Here is a 19,592-nt window from a genome sequence, read left to right as displayed (position 1 = left end):
TGGCATGTGAGGGTGTATTTATAGGCGTTGCGAAGTGAGGTGAGAGAAAAATTTTATCTCTTTATGATCTGAGATGGGCCCACGTGGCTTTTTCAGATTTCTTTTTTACTTTAATTTAATCTTATCTTCTCTCTTGACGGCTAGCAAGTCAAAACCCGGATTTAATTTAATATTTATATCTATACTAAAATATATTAGAGATAGATTAAATATGCATGAGCATATATAGTAAAAATTAGATTTTATATAAGATCTCATCTTTTACTTTACATAATAATAATAGGAGGTTTTATAAAAACAACTTTTTAGATTTTCATAAAATATCTTTTTATATCCTTGAATTCTACAAATTTAAATTTAAAAGTGTGAAATCTATAAAAAGTTATCTTAATCTTTAGTTGAAGTGAACACATCATCTCTTTATAACACTATGATCCTATAGCTCTTTAGAATAAGTCCAACAAATATTTATTAAGATAAATTCAAAATAGTAAACTTTAAAATTAACTCAACTTCATAGAATCGGTTTAAAACGTACTATTTTCATCCCTTATAAAAATATAAAATATTTTAATATTTTATCGATGTAGAATCTCCAATCATCTTTATTCTCTATAATACAACATGATTAAAAAAACAATACAAATTTTTTTAAAAAAATGCTTTATATTTACGGATTAATATCTCTTACAAACACTATTAAAGATAATTATGTTGATTTATACAGCGATAAATGTTTATTTGGCTTAAAAATATTTTTCTTTTAACATTAGGTACAGTATCATTGAAAATATTGTGATCATACGTAATTTAAATGTTTTATTTTCAACCTAATCTATTCTATATCTAAAATACATTATAAGTATTCCAACCTTATGATATGAATACATTATCTATTAGTTTTTTGTTAAAATAGATATAAATAAATAAATAAATAAATTATTTTAATTTTTGTGTCCAAGACAAACACTAGATGAATATGATAGCTTTGTTACAGTAACACGTGTGAAGATGTGGCGAAATATTTGGTAATAAGCTTTGATCAATCATAAGATTCTATCTATGTGGAAGGAATCTACGGTGTCCCTGTCTTCACGTACAATCATAACCAATTTTATAAGAAAAAAAAAATAGAAAAAAAAAATCCGTGGAAATTGTGTTCACAATTATTTTACTATAAAAAATTGCTCCTCCCTTTTAATTTAGAGAAAATATATAATAATGTGTAAATCGAATTTGATACAACTAGATTTGGTACGTGTACGTCCTACGGTTTTAAATTTTATTTAATAATTTATTTTTTTATCAGAATAACAAAATATTATGTGTACTTTTTTTGTTTATAATAGTTTTAATATTTTAGATATTACACTATTATATTATTACCGAGGTAATTTTTTTCTAAAGATTATAGTATTAATTTTTTTTTAATACTTTACATTTTGCTAATATTGTATATAATATTAGTTTTATTTCATTTACTTTATATATGTACAAAGATTATGATATTATTTTTCACTTACGAAATAATACTGTAATCTCCTACTTAAACACTTCTTATTACATTGTAGCATTAGAATATTTATAGGTTACGGCACTGAATTTTGATAAAACAAAAACTGTTTTAGAAATTAATAAAAAATACAAAGTCCGATATAAAAGCTTTCAAAAATTGACACCAGTCAGTTTGTAAATTATGTTTTATTGTCATTAAATAAGTGACTGAACTAGTCAATAAATTAGTTTCTAAAATTAAAAATTAAAATCTTAATTAACTATTTTAAAGTTAAATTTATAATTAATACATGATTGAGATCAGATTTTAGAGTGAGGGCTGAACAACAGTAGGAAGTACTTTGCTACTGTCCAGAGTCTTTCCTATTTTTTTCAGTTTAATTTTTTAAGATGTATTTAATTTTAAAATATATTAGATAACTATTTTTTATCTAAAGATATAAGTACTTGAATAATCTTAGTATACAAAACAATAGTTTTTATTATATAAATTATTATTATTTTTCCACATTATTTTTTTCATGAATTCATTGAAATTTTAAGTGACATAAGAAACCGGTGATTGTAGTTTGCAATTTTAGATTTTCAAAATGTCGAATATTTTCTGCATTTGTATTGAAAGACACTAATTAATTTCTCTCAATCGTAAACTTCCACTTTTTTTTTTCTTATATTTGGTGTTCAACCTTCGATTTTGGATGGAGAATATATCTGTAAAAAAAATTCCAATTAGATATAATAAATATTACAATAATAATACATAATTTTTTTTCTTGATATGTTTATTTATAGGATCTTGATCCTTTGCAATAGGTGATGGTTAATATATTCACAAAAATTAATATTATTTAATTTTTCATATGATTTATGTCACCTTAATTTATATTAATTTTAACTTATTTTCTCATAAGAAATGATGGTATGTTTTCTATATAAACATATTGTGTATTGTATGTTAATTCTTAGATATTTTGTAGAAACACAATTGTTTTAGATTTATTGAATTTTGGTGGGCTAAAGGTTCTGATTTTTTTATACTGTGTTGAATATTGTGTGTGAAGAAGAAGAAGAAGAAGAAAAGTAGGAAACAACTATTTTGCCACACGTGCGAATGAATGAAGTTGGTAAGTTGACCTACTATTCTATTGAGTCAATGGTCCAGCCCAACCCCACTGCTTCACAATTTTCTCCTTTCTGCATGCAAAGGATCATTCTGCGCTTTACTTTTTACATGCAAAACAGAGATTCTTATAAGTATAAAAGGAAATTTTTATTTGCGCATTTTTCTTTCTCTTCTCTTATCGATGTCCTGATTTTTTAGTTTATATTTAATTTTCATTGGAATGATTAATGATCTCACGAGTCAAAGTTTTAAGTAAATTTTTCTCGAATTTAGACGAAGACAAAAGTTAAAGGTTGAGTTTATAAAGATTGAATTACTCTTAAAATAATTCATATTTATTATTTTTTTATTTTCGATAAAAAAAATAAGTATAAAAGGTCAAATTAAAAAAATTATGTAAAAAGATTTAAGATAAAAAAGAAAAATTAAGCCAAATAATTTAAACTAATCAAGTTATTTCAATAAAAATGTTAAAGTCTTTTAAATTAAGTGTGAAATGATGGTAACGGTTCACTTTATTTTTTGTGAAGTTATACATGTATGACTTTTATTTGTGTTCTTGCCTTTAATTTTTCTCTTAATCACTCTTAATTAGTTTAAAAAATAATTGGTTAAACCTCCACACAAAAATTCCAAAATTTAATTCGAAAATTTCATTTCCAATCATAAATGGTAAATGTTGGATTAAGATTATTTTTTTACGAAAAAATAGTTTTCTTAGTAAATGAAATTTGTGTTTGATGGAAGTGTGAGTCACGCGCTAGTAAAGTTGGTGGCAGTGTTTAGAAAAGGAGGAAAAAAGTTGTGTTTGAAATAAAAAGGAATGGTAATTGGGTAATGATGGTGTTTATAGAAACAAATGAGTGGGGGAAGATGATAATGGATGACGTCATGGTGTGACGTGGCAGATTATGTGATGAATGGTTTCACATGTGATGCCATGTCTGTCACCTAAAAGCCTTAAACGTGTGACCTTGTCTGGCCTGCGCTTCTAGAAACACTCACATCCTCAATTTTATTTTATTTTTTAAATTTCCTATTTAGTATTATTTAGACTTTTATTTTCCTAACTAGCACCTTTTATTTTTATTTTCTTATTTAGCACTCTTTTATTTTATTTTTCTATCTAGTATCCTTTTATTTTTTATTTCCCTATCTAGCATCATTTAAAAAAAATAATAATAATAATAATTTATCTATTTTTTGATAATTTTAATTTTGAATGCATTAAAAAATAAATATTTTTAATGTTTAAAATAGTTAGAAATATAATTAATGAATAAATAAATGAGTTTTTATAAAATAAAATTAAAAAAATTAAAATGTTTAGTTTAAAATTTTTTTTTTAAGAATGAAGAAAATAAAAAATTAAACCCTACAACAATATAAAATTTGAATCTATAAACATAAATTACTATTTAATTGATGATGTAATCATGTTAATTTCAAGTAAAAAATACATGACATAATTAAAAAAAAAACAAAGTCAATTAATATTAATTAATTGTGGATACACAAGTAATATTGAAGTGTCTATCCTAAATGCAAAATCCTAAAAAAAAAACTAATGCAAATGTTACACTTAATGCCTACAGATGAGAAGCAAAAGATGAAAAAAGAAAATAAGTCTAGAAAATAAAAACAGCAACAATAAAAAAAATAATGGTAGAAAAAAAATAATAACTAAAAACATAAAAGATATAAAATAAAGGCAAAACAAATTAAGATAAAGATAAAAGATATAAAAATAAATCCAAATAAGATAAATATAAGAGATATAAGACGATACTAAATAAGTATATGTTGATCATAAAAATGAAAATAAATGAAAAATGATAATTAATTTAATATTTTTTTCAATGGTACATTAAATAGTTTGTGCGAAATGAAACATAATTAATAACGAGAGAAGTGCACAATCCAGTAATGTTGGGACATATTCTTTATGTGTGTCTTGATGTTTGACAATATGAACATTTTTTTTTCGATCATGTTGTTCTTTTATGTCCATATCAGTCCTTATTTAACTGTTTTTTTATAATTATGTCCTGTATTTTTTTACTTGAAATTAACATAATTACATCATCAATAATAATAAAAATAAATACTAATTTATGTTTATATATTCAACTTTTATGTTGTTGTAGAGTTTAATTTTTTATTTTATTCATTCTTAAAAAAATAATTTTTAAAATAAACATTTTAAATTTATTACTTTTTTATTTTTATTTTGTAAAAACACATTTCTTTATTCATTAATTATATTTCTAACTATTTTAAACATTAAAAATATTTATTTTTTAATACATTCAAAATTAAAATTATCAAAAAATAATAATTTATTATTTTTTAATTTATTTTTTAAATGGTGCTAGATAGGAAAATAAAAAATAAAAGGGTGTTAGATAGGGAAATAAAAACAAAAGAGTGTTAGATAGGAAAATAAAAACAAAAGGGTGCTAGTTAGGAAAATAAAAGTGTAAATGGTGCTAGATAGAGAATTTACCCATTGTTCTTCAAAATTAAATATTTATAAGTTTACCATGTCATCAAAATATGATAAGTTTGTTTAATTGATTTATACTTGCCAATGTAATTTTTATTTAAGGAGGTAGTTGAATTAAAAATTAACATGATATATATGGTAAGAAATTTTATATCTATTTATCAATATTTTAAATTTTTAGATAGAAAATTACTCACACCGTGACATCTTAATAAATTATTTTTCTTCATTAGATAGGTTATATCTTACATTTTTATTATTATTTTAGAGTGATTGATATGCTTAATGTCAAAATGAGTTTTATTTTATTTTAAAAAATACATATTTTGTTTCATTTTTAGAAGTATATGTGATCGTGAATTTCATTTAATTTAATAATAGTATAGAAAAAAAAATTCATAACAATTTACACAACATTAATTAAATGAATCAAAACATATATTAGTAAAAATATATAGTGTGACTGTAAATTTTATACCATATATAGTATATAAGTGACTGTAAAATTATTTTTTAATGGTATCATAATCATTTAACCTGAGTTTGTTGAGTTTATATAATGAAATCATTATTTTTTTTTTAAATGTGTTTTATATAATGACATTGATATTGATAAATGTGTTTCATGATTCCGAAAATGTTACAAATATATTACCAATGTTAATATTTTGAAGAAAGTTAGAAAATTAAATATTGTTGAAATTTACGAAGTTAATTTATAGTTTTCGATATAATTTATTGCTTTAAATTATTTTATTCATTGTGAATTACTTTGACTAACAAAATTATTGTCATTAAATAACAATGTGACGAGACATGGATAAATTGTGTTAATAATTAAAATAATAAACTAATATGGCATTTTACGTCTTATATATCTTTTATTTAAAATAGTTTTGGTACATGTATAATTTTGTTATTATTAAAAACCAACTACAATAATATTTTTATTTTGAACATAATATATTTTATCATAATATTATCTGGCACGTGTCAAATATAAGATAAATACCAAATATTTTTATCCTCTTTATGTACCTTTCTTCTATTAAAATAATTTTTTCCAGAAAATACATACTCCACCTATTAATCAATATTATAATTCTCATCGATCATTATTATAACTGCATTGTCTTTGCATCTTCATTATTACACTCAATACTATCTCCCACAAACTATCCTCGTCACTCTCATAAGTGCATAATCATCAATTGTACAAGCATCCATGTATTTGGTTTTCACATCTATTATTTATATTTCATCATATATATTTATGTAAAATAAAATAAAATTGATACATCAATTATTATTAAGAGGTAAACTCTAATTTTAACTCAACATAATAAAATGTGACATGATATGATATCTAGTTGATATGATATCTTCAATACATTTCGTCACATCCACACCAAAACCTACTAATTCATGCGTGAGACTATGTATTTATAAGTGGTCCGAGATAAGTTCAACAAACTCTTATTATGATAGACTTTAAATGACTCAGATATCATATTAAGAATTTGACTTTAAGTCTAATTTAATCTTGTAAAACCAACTTATAAGATGAAATTTTACACTCACTTATATATTATGAAATATTTTTATCTCTAGTCGATATGAAATCTCTAACACCAATAAATAATTTAAATTTTAGAATTATCACACATCATATCTACTTTATACTCAACCCTTCTAGGTTAAGCTCAAATAATTTTATAACGAAGTTATAAAAAAAATGTGAAACAAATAATTGTTTTTATATTTTTTGGCTTTGAAGACTTTCTAATCCAATAAATGGCATAAAGAAATAAGATTATATTGTCTCATATTATTAAATAGGTATATATTTAAAATATGAAAAGTACATTACATTAGGACTTTAAAATAAGATGATGCAATGAAGTCCTGACCACTGGGAGGTTGGCTATTTTTGACTAACTATTAATTTAAAGGTGTGAGATCAATTTGAGGCTTTTAGCTTTATTATGGCAATTAAAGAGGTGGAAACCACCATTTTTCTTTTCCAAAAAGCTTAAAGTGGGTATGTTTATGAAGAAGCCTTATCTGAGTTGGAGTGCTCAAAATTGACCAGTTGAAATTCCTTGTCCAAAACAGTGGTAGCAATATTTGAAAGTGTGAATTAATTAGGTGGATTTGGATAAGGACAAAGAAAAGAAAAGAAAGAAGAAAGAAGATAGTGATGATAAAAAAGAAAGGGTGGAAAAATTGCAAACATGCATTTGGTGTTCACGAGAAGAAGAGAAAAGGAAGAAAAAGTGGGCACGGATAAATAAAGCAGTGGTGGAAAAGTATAAGCAAAACTTTTGTGATACATTAATGCAGTGATACCAAGTTTTTACTTCATCCACACATTCATTCTTTGATGAAAATTTTGGATAAGTTCAATTTCACGTGGATAAGTGTGATAAGTTGAATCAACATTGTGGAAATTGAATTATGATACCACTTGTTAATGGGAATCAATTAAATGTTAACAGTGTTTTGTGTTTGCCTCTCAGTGCCAATCACTTCATATCATTATCTCTTCTTCTTTTCTTCTAAGTCAAACTACACATCTCCCCTCAAAATGTATTAACATTCTAAGAAAAACATTTTCCTCTCGTTCAGTTACACATTATCATACTAACAACTTCATTATTTTGTATATTAGTTATTGTTCTTATAATTTAATAGTTTCAATAATTTAAGAGTCAAAATTAAAAATAATTTAAATATTCTTTTTTGAGATTTTAAAATGTTTTTAAAGATAAAATCGTAATAAAATTTCAAATTTTTTTTAAAAAAATTGAGTTCTGTGGAAAATATCTTAAAGAAGTTGATATCAGAATATTATATCAAAAGACTTTATGGTAAAAATGGAAAATTGTGTAAAACAATTATTTTAACTATCTATAATTAAGTAATGACACATTATAAAAATATATATTGTATTAGATAAACTGGTAGAGTAATCCGTGGAAGTAAGAGATATTTTTTAAACATAATTTATATATAATAAGATAATAAAATAAAATTATAATAATGAATTAAAGTGTTGCATAATAGAAACAAATATAAATAGAAAATGTTCTTACAATCTCAGAACAAATGTTTCCTACCGATTGTTTTTTGTCTTTTTTCCTTCTGCTCGCCGTCAAGTATGTTGGAGGGGTGGGGTACCTGCAAAGATACTCTAACGCTTAAATCAGTTTGTATACTGGAGTGTTTAATGGACTTAGAACTAGAAAAATCATTACCTTCTACAATAAGACTCTTGTCTTATTTATAACTTTTTATTGGACCTTCTCTCTTAATCACGTTGACTTTGACCCAATAATTCTTACTAATGTTTAGTTATTTACTAATCTCAAATTAATCTAATAATTGATTGTTATCTTTATAGTTGACCAAGAGACCGTATAACTATTTATCTTGTCAGTTACTCGGAATCCAAAAACAATAAAACATAAAATATTGATTTATTATACTAGACTTTACTCCTAACTTTTTTATAAACATAAAATATTGATTTATTATACTAGACTTTACTCCTAACTTTTTTATAAAGACGATAAATATTCTATTTATTTAATGCATTTGATAAAAATAAAATAAAACTATTCTCTACCCCCATTGAGTTAAAAAAACATATATCATAACGTGTAATTGTAATTAAGAGATTCAAAGTACACTCCTAATAATATTCTAAATAAATGGTTTGAAATTTTTGATGAAAAAATTATTAGAAATTATATTCATAACTTTTCGCTCATATATAAAAGATAGAGTTTTTATAAGCAAAGTTATTACATCAATACTTTAATATTAAAAAATGTGACATTAAACAATCAATAGTTGTTTTAGATTGAAATTATATTTTTAGTTCCGATAAAATTAAACAACTAAAACTCTATACTTTATTTTTTATAGAAGGTGTGACATTTAGTTATATTTTCAGTAAAAAAATATTAATTTTTTCTTAACATAATTATATTTCAATAGTCATACATGTCATTTTAAATGCTAATTTAATTTTAACATCTTATAATATCAATCAAAGTGCTAACTTTGAATTTTATATAAAATAAAATATTTTTTTCAAAAGATACATATCAAAATTAACACATTTTTAAGTCATTAAAAATATATTTAATAAGTCTTCTAAATTTAGACGAAACCATCGGTTCACACCTTACAATATTCAATAAAATTATCAAATATCTTTTGACGTAACATATTTGCCAACAGCAACAAATATAATTAATTAAAAATAGATAATTAATGTGGGTTGCATGTGTGATTAAGATGCTATATTGATTAAGAAAATTGTTAGATACATGAATTGACCGTTGACCAAAGTTAAACAACTCTTGTACATTAATTTTAATCAATTTTACATTTATTTAATGTTGTTTAAGCAACGTTTAAAATTTAACCAAACATCCCACAGGAAAATTATTTTATAATATTAAAATAGTTATGGTTGAATAAAGATGCAATCATTATTTATTAAATCACTGAATATAATTAAAAGATTGATTGTAATAATCGACTAAACTAACTAAGATATCATGTTGAAGAAAACTGCGAATTAAAGTTCAAAATTCAACGTCAGAACACGTAAATGGTGTAAACATGCAGTAAACAAATTTTGTTTGTCGACAACGTGCTTAAACATAATCAAAAGTCAAATGTTGAAGATCAACATTTTATACCAAAAACACATCCTTTATATATTCCTTTTGACTTTAATTTTTGCACAAGATGAATTGTGAATTGCATTTAATTTAGTTTTAAATTTTAAAAATTATTCTTTATTCTGAAACTAAAATTTAAAAATTAAAAATCTGAAACATAAAAAAGACATTCTGTAAAAGGAAATCCTGAAAATGAAATTTTCAAATGGAATTATAAAACTAATATTTCATTGCGAAAAACAGTTCCATAATTAAAAAAATAAATTTTGGAAAAAAAATAGAAACATATTTTAAAAAATATTTTAGAATTCAGAAAAATGTTCTAAAACCTAGATCTTGATGCTAGAGATTTCAAGTTATTTTTTCTTCTCTTAAACCGTTATAATAAATGATGATTAAAATACAAAGATCCTATTAATTCACCAAAAAAATTATTAAATAATAACTTAATTTAAAGATAAAAATAGTTATTATATTAATTAAATTAAATATTCATTTAAATATTAAATAATTATTTATATTTATAGTGATTTCTATTATTAATAAAAAAATTATGAAATAATTTTTAAATTAATATCTAAATTAACTAAGATTAAATATTAATTTAAAAATTATTTTATAATTTTTTTGTTAATAATAAAAATTATTTTAAATATTAATAATTTTTTTAGTTTATAAAATATTTTTAATTTAATTATATAGTAACTAGTTATTTTAGTTTTTAAAAAAATTACTTTCAAAAGCACTTTTTTGTATTTTTTCACATTTTGAAAATTATTTACAAAATACTATTAGTTTTCATGTTTTGAAAATTATTCTAAAAATGCTAAGAAAACGAAAGTATGCTTTGGAAAGTACATTCCAAAATTAAAAAAGAAAAAAAAAATATAGAACTTTTTTAATGATGTTTTTCTACAATATAAAATGTACTTTCTATTATACATTTTTATTTCCTTAACACTATGAAATATACTTTCAAGATCATTTTTTTTTTCATTTTTATGTTTTAAAAACAGTTTCCAAAATGTTAAGAAAATAAAATATACTTTTGGAAAGTACTTTTTGAAATGTTAACAACAAGAAAAACTCTAAAAAAACTACATTTTAAAATGCAAATAAAGAAAATAATGATTTAGAAACCAATTTTCGAAATACTCTTTTAAATTTTAAAACATGGAAATGAAAAAGTACATTCCATAGTGGAAAGAGAGTTTTCCTAAAAATACTCTCTAGCACCTTTTCTCATCTCATTATAGAATATATTTTCAATATTATTTTTTTTCTCTCAACATTATAAAATGTACTTTTCAGGACATGAAAAATGAAAAAGGTGTTTTAGAAATTATTTTCCAAATATAAAGAGATAATTATGAAAAATACTCATATCTCTTTTTACCTTTTAATATGTAATTTCTACAACATATTTTTTTTTGTTTTGTTTTTTAAAACAAGATGGAGTGAGATCCCAAAACACATATTAAGAATCAAACTAACTTCTACAGCATTAAATGGGCAAATTTTTCGTGCACATTACCAATTTTGACCTACACCCTATTCCCTTTTGAAAATTCCAAAATCATCCTTTATTTAGGAAATTAAAAATCTGGAATTCAAAAAATACATTTTGCAAAAATAAATATGAGCAAATTATTGTATTTTAGAAATGAAATTTCATAATAGAATTTGAAAATCAAAATCTGAAAAAATAATTCTAGAATGTAAAAATATGTTTCAGAAAAAAAAAACCAAACAAATAAAACTTGGAAACGTGTTACAAAAACGTATTACAAAAAGAGTTTTCAAATTTCAGAAAAGTGTTTTGAAAATCCAAATCTAAAAAGTGTTCTGGAAAAAGGTTTATATCACCCCTTTTTTATTTAAGGGCATTTTTATCATTTCACATAAAAATTAGGTGCAGGTTCAAATTGATGGGTATAGAAAGTAATTGTCCATTACAAGCCTTTCTGGTTCACGAATCCTTTTCCCACCTTCATCATCGTCTTTATAGAATGAGCAAAATCATTGAAAATAATGACACGTTCTTTACAACACACACAACTGTGGAATTGGTTTGTGTTTCAAGATTGAATGTGGTTGTGGAAGGTAGAGAAAATGCACCTAATTCAATGTGGAAAATGCTTTCCAACAATGAAAAAAATATTTTTGAAAAGAAAATCAAACTTCTATACCATTTATTTTTATAATCACCAATGTGACTTATTATATTGATTCTTTAATCACCATATAAAAAAGATAACATTTTCCACGTCGAACGTATCTATGAAAATCCGTAAGAAATCAATATAAAAAAAGTTGGAATTTACCAATGTGTAAATTAAATTATTTTTAGAAAAGAAGTGATCCTAATGGAGAATCTAATGTCGCACGCACTAATGTTTAACAAAAATGGTATCAGATTTAGAAAACGTTCTATAAATGTTCAATCATATAGAAGAAATAAAGGAAAAGTGAATAAAAACAAAAAAAATTATAATAAAAAAGGTTAGGTGGCAACTTTAGTAACAAAACTTAATATTTCATCTAGATGTGATAAGAACACAAATGAGAATCTTGCTGTAATTAATTAATATAATATTGTAATAGAAGCATGTTTATGTTATCTTTTATTTGTAAAATGTGTAGCAGCAAATACAAGCTACTTCATCCAAGGTTGCACTGATGGTTACAGATAGTTTCTCACTCGTAAACTTAACCTTACAGAGATGGACATGCCCCACCTGTTTTTAAAATAAGAATTACAAAAGTTAATTACAAAAGTTACTGATTTTTAACCTATAGCTTGAACACAAGTATCGGATATCTATATCGGTAAAATACGTATTGATGAAATGTTTAATTTAAAAAATATTTGTTGAATTTACGATAATCCTAACACAATTTCAAAAATAAAAAATACATCAATTTTTAAAAAAATTAAATTTATTATACAAATTTTTAATATAATTATAAAATTAAAGAATAAATTATTTTGAACCAATCATAAAAAAACTAAAACATAATTATACACATAAATCTTTATTATTAATTTATATAATTCATAATATTATAAAATGTATATATATATATATATATATTTACATGTCTTCCATTTTAAAAATTATATGTATTATATGTATTTAAAAATTATGTATTATATGTATTTCCGTATAGTATCGCTACTTAGTTTCCAATAGTATCCCTACATAGTTTCCAAGACTATGATAGTGTTTTTATATTATTTAAACAAACACCGTTTAGAGTGTATGAAAACTGAGAAGATACTTTCAAAATATTTAGGAAAAAATGTAGCAACTGCAGATGGGCTTCTCCTTGTTCATACTCACGATGTAGCAAATGCAACACTTTTAACAAATAACGACTGATCAGATGAGAGGATTAAAAGCTAGGTATAGTGCTTGATGTCAAAGGTGATAGGGCAAGAGAAAGTGAACAATTTGTTGTTTAGCAGAGAGATAAAGGAACTAATAATTTGTCTTGCCAATGCAAAAGAATAGAACTCTTATAATTCTTCCATTAGAGCAACAATTAATACGGGGTTAAATCTAAAATCCAAACAATGGTCGCCCCAAATTAAAATAAAGTTGCAACTTTAGTTGCCTACTGTGTATATTTCATTCCTAAAGCTTCTGGCAGGACCTCTAACGCAGATTTTCAGGGTAACTTCAGTGGGGCCACAAGAAATTGCTGTAATTTTAGTTTCAATTTTCTGCTTGCTGAAGGAACCGCTAAAAAAAGGGCAACACAAGCAGAACATAAACAATTCATTGTACGTCTGAGTCTGTTGCGGTAGATTTTTCCGTTAATTCAGAAATATGTATCTCTTGCTGTTTCTTCAGATACCCCTGGGCAGTTGCATTCACTATCTTGACAAAGAAGTTCATAAGCATAAGCCACACAACAGTGTTCCAGATTGAAGCAAAAGAAAAATCCCACTTTTTCCCCTGCAGATGAACATGAGATGATTTTAAGAACATGAAGCAGCACAAATTAGAAATATATCAGAGACATAAGCATTGATAAATACGTCATGTTGCAGTTAATAGATACCTGCTTATTTGGGGAAGCTGGATTGGGTGCTTTCAAATACTTATCTTTCATTGCATGGAGACTAGCAGTCACTTTAGGCAAGACGGAGGCAAAACCAGGTATGTGACTGAGAACCCAAATAAATTCATTTTCAATCCAGTTAAGAAGTTGATTGTTGCAAACTGATATAATGAATAGCGTCTGCAAAAAGAATACACATACAAGATCGATCAAAATTTGCAGATGTATATGGCTAAATGTGTCTGAACGATTGTTTTCATTGAAGTGTAAAAACTTGTTCACTTATTCTGGTACTCCAACTTGACAGGCACTATCAATCTGGTTCTCTAACAATAAATACATTTACGTCAAAATTTGCAACAAATTGCTTCTCTAGAGGACTAGTTTGAGGTAAAAGATGGCATTGAAGTACCATTTCTATGTATTTATTTGGAAGATAAAAAATGACTACACTTTTCTTTAGGAGAACTGAAATGTTTTCTCTTTATTCAACTATAAATCTACCCTCCTATTGTTTACCCATCTGCTAATGTGCAGGGTCACAAAAAAGGAAGATAATGGTCATAAATCATTAGAAAGTTCACCACGTAGGTCAAAAGTAGTCACAAAATCAAATAAAAATAGTGTTTGTATTATTTATTTTGATAAATATAAACATTTATGGGAAAGACCAACTATCAAGTTTGCACAACGACTACATATATAAAAAAAAATCAGGCTTCACCCACAACCACAAACCATTCCCTTGTCTACAATAACATAACATTACCTAAGAAAAGGTTAAATTAATATGAGGGGATAAGAGAAGTTCAAAAACATACAAACCTGTATGTGAGTTTTGATAATTGCCTTTCCAATCAAGGTTGCAAGAAAAAATTTCCAAAATGGAATGCCAAATTGTCCACACATGATGCCAGCAAGGTCAAATAAAGGATTTGGAACCTGAAATATAATCTCAATAAATAGCTGTTTACAAGTTGATAAAGCAGATATAACAAATGCTATTTTCGAGCAGGATGCGCCTCAAAAATAAAGGAATTGCTAGCTGCTAATATGTTTTCGAAATCCCATATTTTATATCGAGAGAAGTAGCAGAACTTAAAACACGCACCACAACACCCTGATGCCATGATAGGTTGGAATAGTATTCAATAACATTTTCTATGCAATACGAAGATGCATAACCCAATCAGCAGTCAGTTACATTGATGAGACTGTTGTGTATACTGTAGGATCACAATAGGGAAACTTTAAGAGGATAACAGAACTAATTGAGTAAAGATTTTTTACTAACTAACGTAAGTTGTCCCACCAAACTTACACTAAAGAATATTCTACTTCATATGCCTAAAATTACAGCCTTTGTTGCCACTTCCCGCCAAAGCTCTTTCGTTTACATAATTACCATTCTGGAAATAACTCGGGAAGTTGACAGATACAAAACGCCATCAACATTAATAACATCCTAACCACACATTAAGAAATTTTCTGTGCAGAAGAAAACATAAACATTTAAGCAAAGAATAATACTGGAAATGAAGCATGAAGTCTGTACTAACCGAAGCAAGTATTAGAATAGTAACAAAATTCATATGTTGTGAGTGTGAAAGAAACCAGCACTTGACTCGATTCAAGAGTCCTTTATCATCACTATCTAATTCTTCAATTGCATCCACTGTGCTCCCAGACAAGCTTGCTACATGAATAATTTGATTAGAATCATGTACAAACCAATTTGTAAATAAAATAACTAATAAGCACCGAATACTGAAAAATGAAATAATTAATCAACCAGTAAAAGATGGACATTAGAAATTAAGGTAAAAAAAAGATGGACATCAGAACTTTAAAACTAGTTATTAAAAAGCACTTGTATTAAAATGTTGATAACTGACTATATTTCCATCAAGTATGCATGTGGATAACATATGAAAGAAGATTTTTCAATAATCAATTATTATGATTGCTTTTGTTTAAAATAGTTTCATGTTTCAACATAACAAATCCAAAATTTTGTTCACTGTGCAATTTGCAGCCAAAAAATTTCTTTGCAGACATATAGGAGAATATACTATAGAGATACATACAGTAAGTCACAAGTCATGTCATTATGAGACTATGCGACTAGTTGAATGGCTATTAATTAAAGGAGATGTATTTAAAAACAAATATGACTACTCTCGTATACAATACCATAACATTAGGATGTATACATGATATCATCGCTCCAACCACAAGCATGGCCAAATTCTTCAATTTGTTTCATCTATTGGTTATTCCCATTTTACCTAATTTTCTTTATAATTTGTTTATAAGGAGCCAAACTTTCTACTAATTTGTGAAGTCTCAAGAGTGGCTATTTCGTTCATTTTAAATACTAAGCAACATGATGCATTATTCCCAGGCCACATGAAAAAAAATAGTATATTTCTATGAGCTTTGAATATAAAGTTGAACCTAATAGCAATTATACACTTGCATTATGTAGATAACCATTTCAACAAAGAAAATTAAAATGCTGGGACTGACTTTTGCTTTGGAAAAATATCAATAATATTTAAATATTAGTCAATAAGTTTTTTATTTCCTGAAAAATATGCATAAATTTTCTTTTCCTTTTCTACCTATAGAGGATGAACAAAATAACAGAAGTTCCAGCGCTTCACATACCATTAATAATCAGACAATTAAAACCACAGGCCAGATGCAAATAGTAAATACTACATAGAATAATATCACAAGGTAAGCATTTTTCTCAATAGTATAGGATTACGATCAGACTATTCTATCAAATTAACAATGACTTTAATAGAGTAAGGGAACAGCAGTGATAAAGCCGTAGACATTGTACCTGCCCTGGATATAAAATAAGGAGGAAGCTCCCCTATAGCTGTTCCCACACCCCATAAAATAGCCTCCAGCTGAACTTGAGGCAAAATGCTGCTAAGAGGAACCTGTGAACCATAGATGGACTGGAATAATGGTGGCCCAAACTCAGAACAGTCTTTATCAAGCCAAGAAGGACCTCGTTTTAATTGTATTGTATCATAAGGAGCACTTTTCAGATCAACTCGGCCACATTGCACTGCTTTTATTGTGAACAGTGCTATGTGTGGACCCAAATACAGGACAAATGTGTGCAAACCAGATCCTGAACCAAATAAAAGGATAAATGAAACAATTTACCAATAATATGTAGATATATAATAAGGAAATTGCAAACTCATGGACTACATACATGGCCCCTGATCAAGATGATGGCAAAAGAATCATAATCCTTACAATTATGAGTGTAAAATCTATATATTGCAAGCAATTGCTTTTCCTTAAGTTCAAATCAACAAGATGTACAAGACAGACCACGTTAACCTAGTAAGTAGTAAACCATGTATTACACAATCAGGAATCATATCTGACTATAGGGTTAGTTATTTTGCTTACCAAGACCAATTGAAGAAGCAACCCCGAGGGCTACCCACCACAGTCCAAAACGAAAATATTCAAGAAGCTCCTCAAGATGCTGCACAAAAGAACAAGCATTTGGAGTCCAAGTCTATAAACAAAAATGAAGAAAAGAAATACCTACAAAATGAATGTCTACTTCACATGTGTATTATATGGCTGAAATTAAAAGAAAAAATTATCCTTCATATAGTTTCTAGAGCCAAAAGAAGTTTGATTAAAATTAGCATAATCTTCACTCAACACTATCAAATATCAATGTGAAAACTTAAGGTGGTTTACCTTACAAGTTTTCTACTTTTACTGAATATTTCAGAGAGCTTGGAGTTATAGATATATGCTACCAAGGTATATATTGCACATACTAGCCAAAAAGAATTATAAACGGAGAGTTCTTTGATCCAGAACTATCAGCATATGTTACAGACTGAATAAAAATACCTTCTCTTGGAGTCCACCGAGGGTTGTGAGCACTATGCCAAAAATCCCAACCGCAACACTGAAAAGCATAACCCATCCACCTTTTGCCAATAGATATAATGTTGTTTTCTTGATGCATTGAATAACAGCTAATGTGAAGAATTTCAATGTTTTGAAGGGTTGTGTGGTTAGTGTCAAATTTTCTAGCTCCGATTGGTGCTTCTCACGGAGCTCTGCAAAATAAAGACTTTTAAATCAGCATATGTGATATAATATAAACTTATTGTAATCTTTTGTCCGGTGAATTTAAAATACAAGAGCATATCATGTTTGCAAAATAGGTTAAATGCATTATTTCCAGAAATATAGACAACAGATTAGCCAACATCACCCAAAAGCTATGACAATATGCTCCTATTCAAATTCTCAGATGTCTATGACTCACACAAAGCACGACTCCTCTTCTTCCCCAGACTCCAACCTTCTTGGAAGGTAACAGAATAACAAAAATTTCCCTTACAAAACTAATTGAGGAATTCAATCTTAACATAGACTTATGATAACTTATAGCCCCAAACCCAAAACCGCTTTCAAGAAATCCAATGCTTCAAAAACCCAGACTAATCAAACAGACCAATGAACTGCATCGCTGCATCTTTTCACCCCCAGAAAACAGACAATCTATCACCTCATAAATGGTTCCCCAAATGCCAATTTGTATAGATTCTAGAGCAGTAAGTGGGGCAGTCCAATTCTCTACTGGCCAGTCCCCCCTTTAAAAAGACAAACACTTGATGAATCATTTCTCATCCACTCACTTTCCCGTCACCCTATTAAAATTAACAGGAAACTGAGACACTAAACTAAATAACTGCAAACTTTTCCATACTTCACCATACACGTTCACAGATAAATCCACAGATCCAAAACCCAAGGCCAGGAAATTCATACCCACACACACACACACATATATATAAAAGGGGAACGACTATACTTATGTAAATCCGATACAGTAACAAAGGACATAAGAAGAAACAATTAAACACAGAGAATCAAAAGTAATGAAAAACAAGACTTGCCAGAGATAGACAAATCAGGGTGCCCGGAAGAAGAAGATACTATATTTCCAGAGCCCATTATTGCTCACATGCTAAGAGGGGAATATCTGCACTTGGGTACTCTTCTCTATCTATGCTCTAGTTTTGCAGCACCACAATTCGAATCAGCACTCTGATTCAGAGAAGATAGCAAAAATAACAAAATAGAAACGAAATTTTTCTATTGGCTTGGAAATAATTGCAGTGGAATCTGCAGATCTAGAAAATTAAAATCAGAGTGGTGGTTTGCGTGAAGATCGGGTAGCCCTAGTTTAGTTTGTTACGCACATTTTCATCGACTTCATCTTAGACCCACCCCAATATATTGCATCTCTTTCCTCCTGATTTATCATCAGAGTAATATACCATACAATTATGCGCTATTATATAAATAAATATATATATATATATATAAAATTCAAATTCTGGGTCAAATTAATAAAACAGTAAATAGTTCCCAGACTATAAATTATCGTATTATGATTACATTTAATCCAAGAAGAAGACCAGAAATTTTCAAATCTAAAAGTTATGATTATTAAAAAATAATTAAATTTTGTTTGATTAAGTTAAAAATAATAATGTGATTCTATTTATAGCAATAAAACTTTTCTTCCAATCTAGAAAAGTTAGAATATTGTATTAAGTAAACAAATAAATGCAACACGACGTTTTTATAGAATTAAATACTTCTTTCTAATTTG

At 26.4% G+C, this 19,592-nt stretch overlaps 1 protein-coding gene across 1 annotated transcript; it reads right to left on the bottom strand.

Annotated features, from left to right (window-relative positions):
* Positions 1-13,295: 13,295 nt before the first annotated feature.
* Positions 13,296-19,343, bottom strand: KMS1 (SNARE associated Golgi protein family). Its single transcript, XM_068611628.2, has 8 exons — positions 18,871-19,343; positions 17,813-18,024; positions 17,351-17,429; positions 16,761-17,060; positions 15,469-15,605; positions 14,735-14,851; positions 13,910-14,089; positions 13,296-13,803 (listed from the first exon to the last, which is right to left on the bottom strand). Exons 1-8 carry the CDS (start codon positions 18,926-18,928, stop codon positions 13,624-13,626), a joined length of 1,263 nt encoding a protein of 420 aa, XP_068467729.1. The 5' UTR covers positions 18,929-19,343; the 3' UTR covers positions 13,296-13,623.
* Between the last annotated feature and the right edge of the window lie 249 nt (positions 19,344-19,592).

This window comes from Phaseolus vulgaris, chromosome 2, assembly GCF_051622355.1.
Source record: "Phaseolus vulgaris cultivar YP4 chromosome 2, ASM5162235v1, whole genome shotgun sequence".
NCBI classification, from domain to species: domain Eukaryota; kingdom Viridiplantae; phylum Streptophyta; class Magnoliopsida; order Fabales; family Fabaceae; genus Phaseolus; species Phaseolus vulgaris.
Note: the sequence above shows the minus strand (reverse complement) of the source record. Positions and strands in the feature narration are given on the sequence as shown.

Excerpts from the sequence above, each read along its gene's own strand:
- KMS1 (XM_068611628.2), bottom strand. The coding sequence starts at position 18,928 with ATGGGCTCTGGAAATATAGTATCTTCTTCTTCCGGGCACCCTGATTTG. Across the intron at positions 18,025-18,870 it reads CCCTGATTTGTCTATCTCTG|AGCTCCGTGAGAAGCACCAA; the intron begins GCAAGTCTTGTT and ends TTTATTTTGCAG. Across the intron at positions 17,430-17,812 it reads TCGGTGGACTCCAAGAGAAG|CATCTTGAGGAGCTTCTTGA; the intron begins GTATTTTTATTC and ends TCTTTTGTGCAG.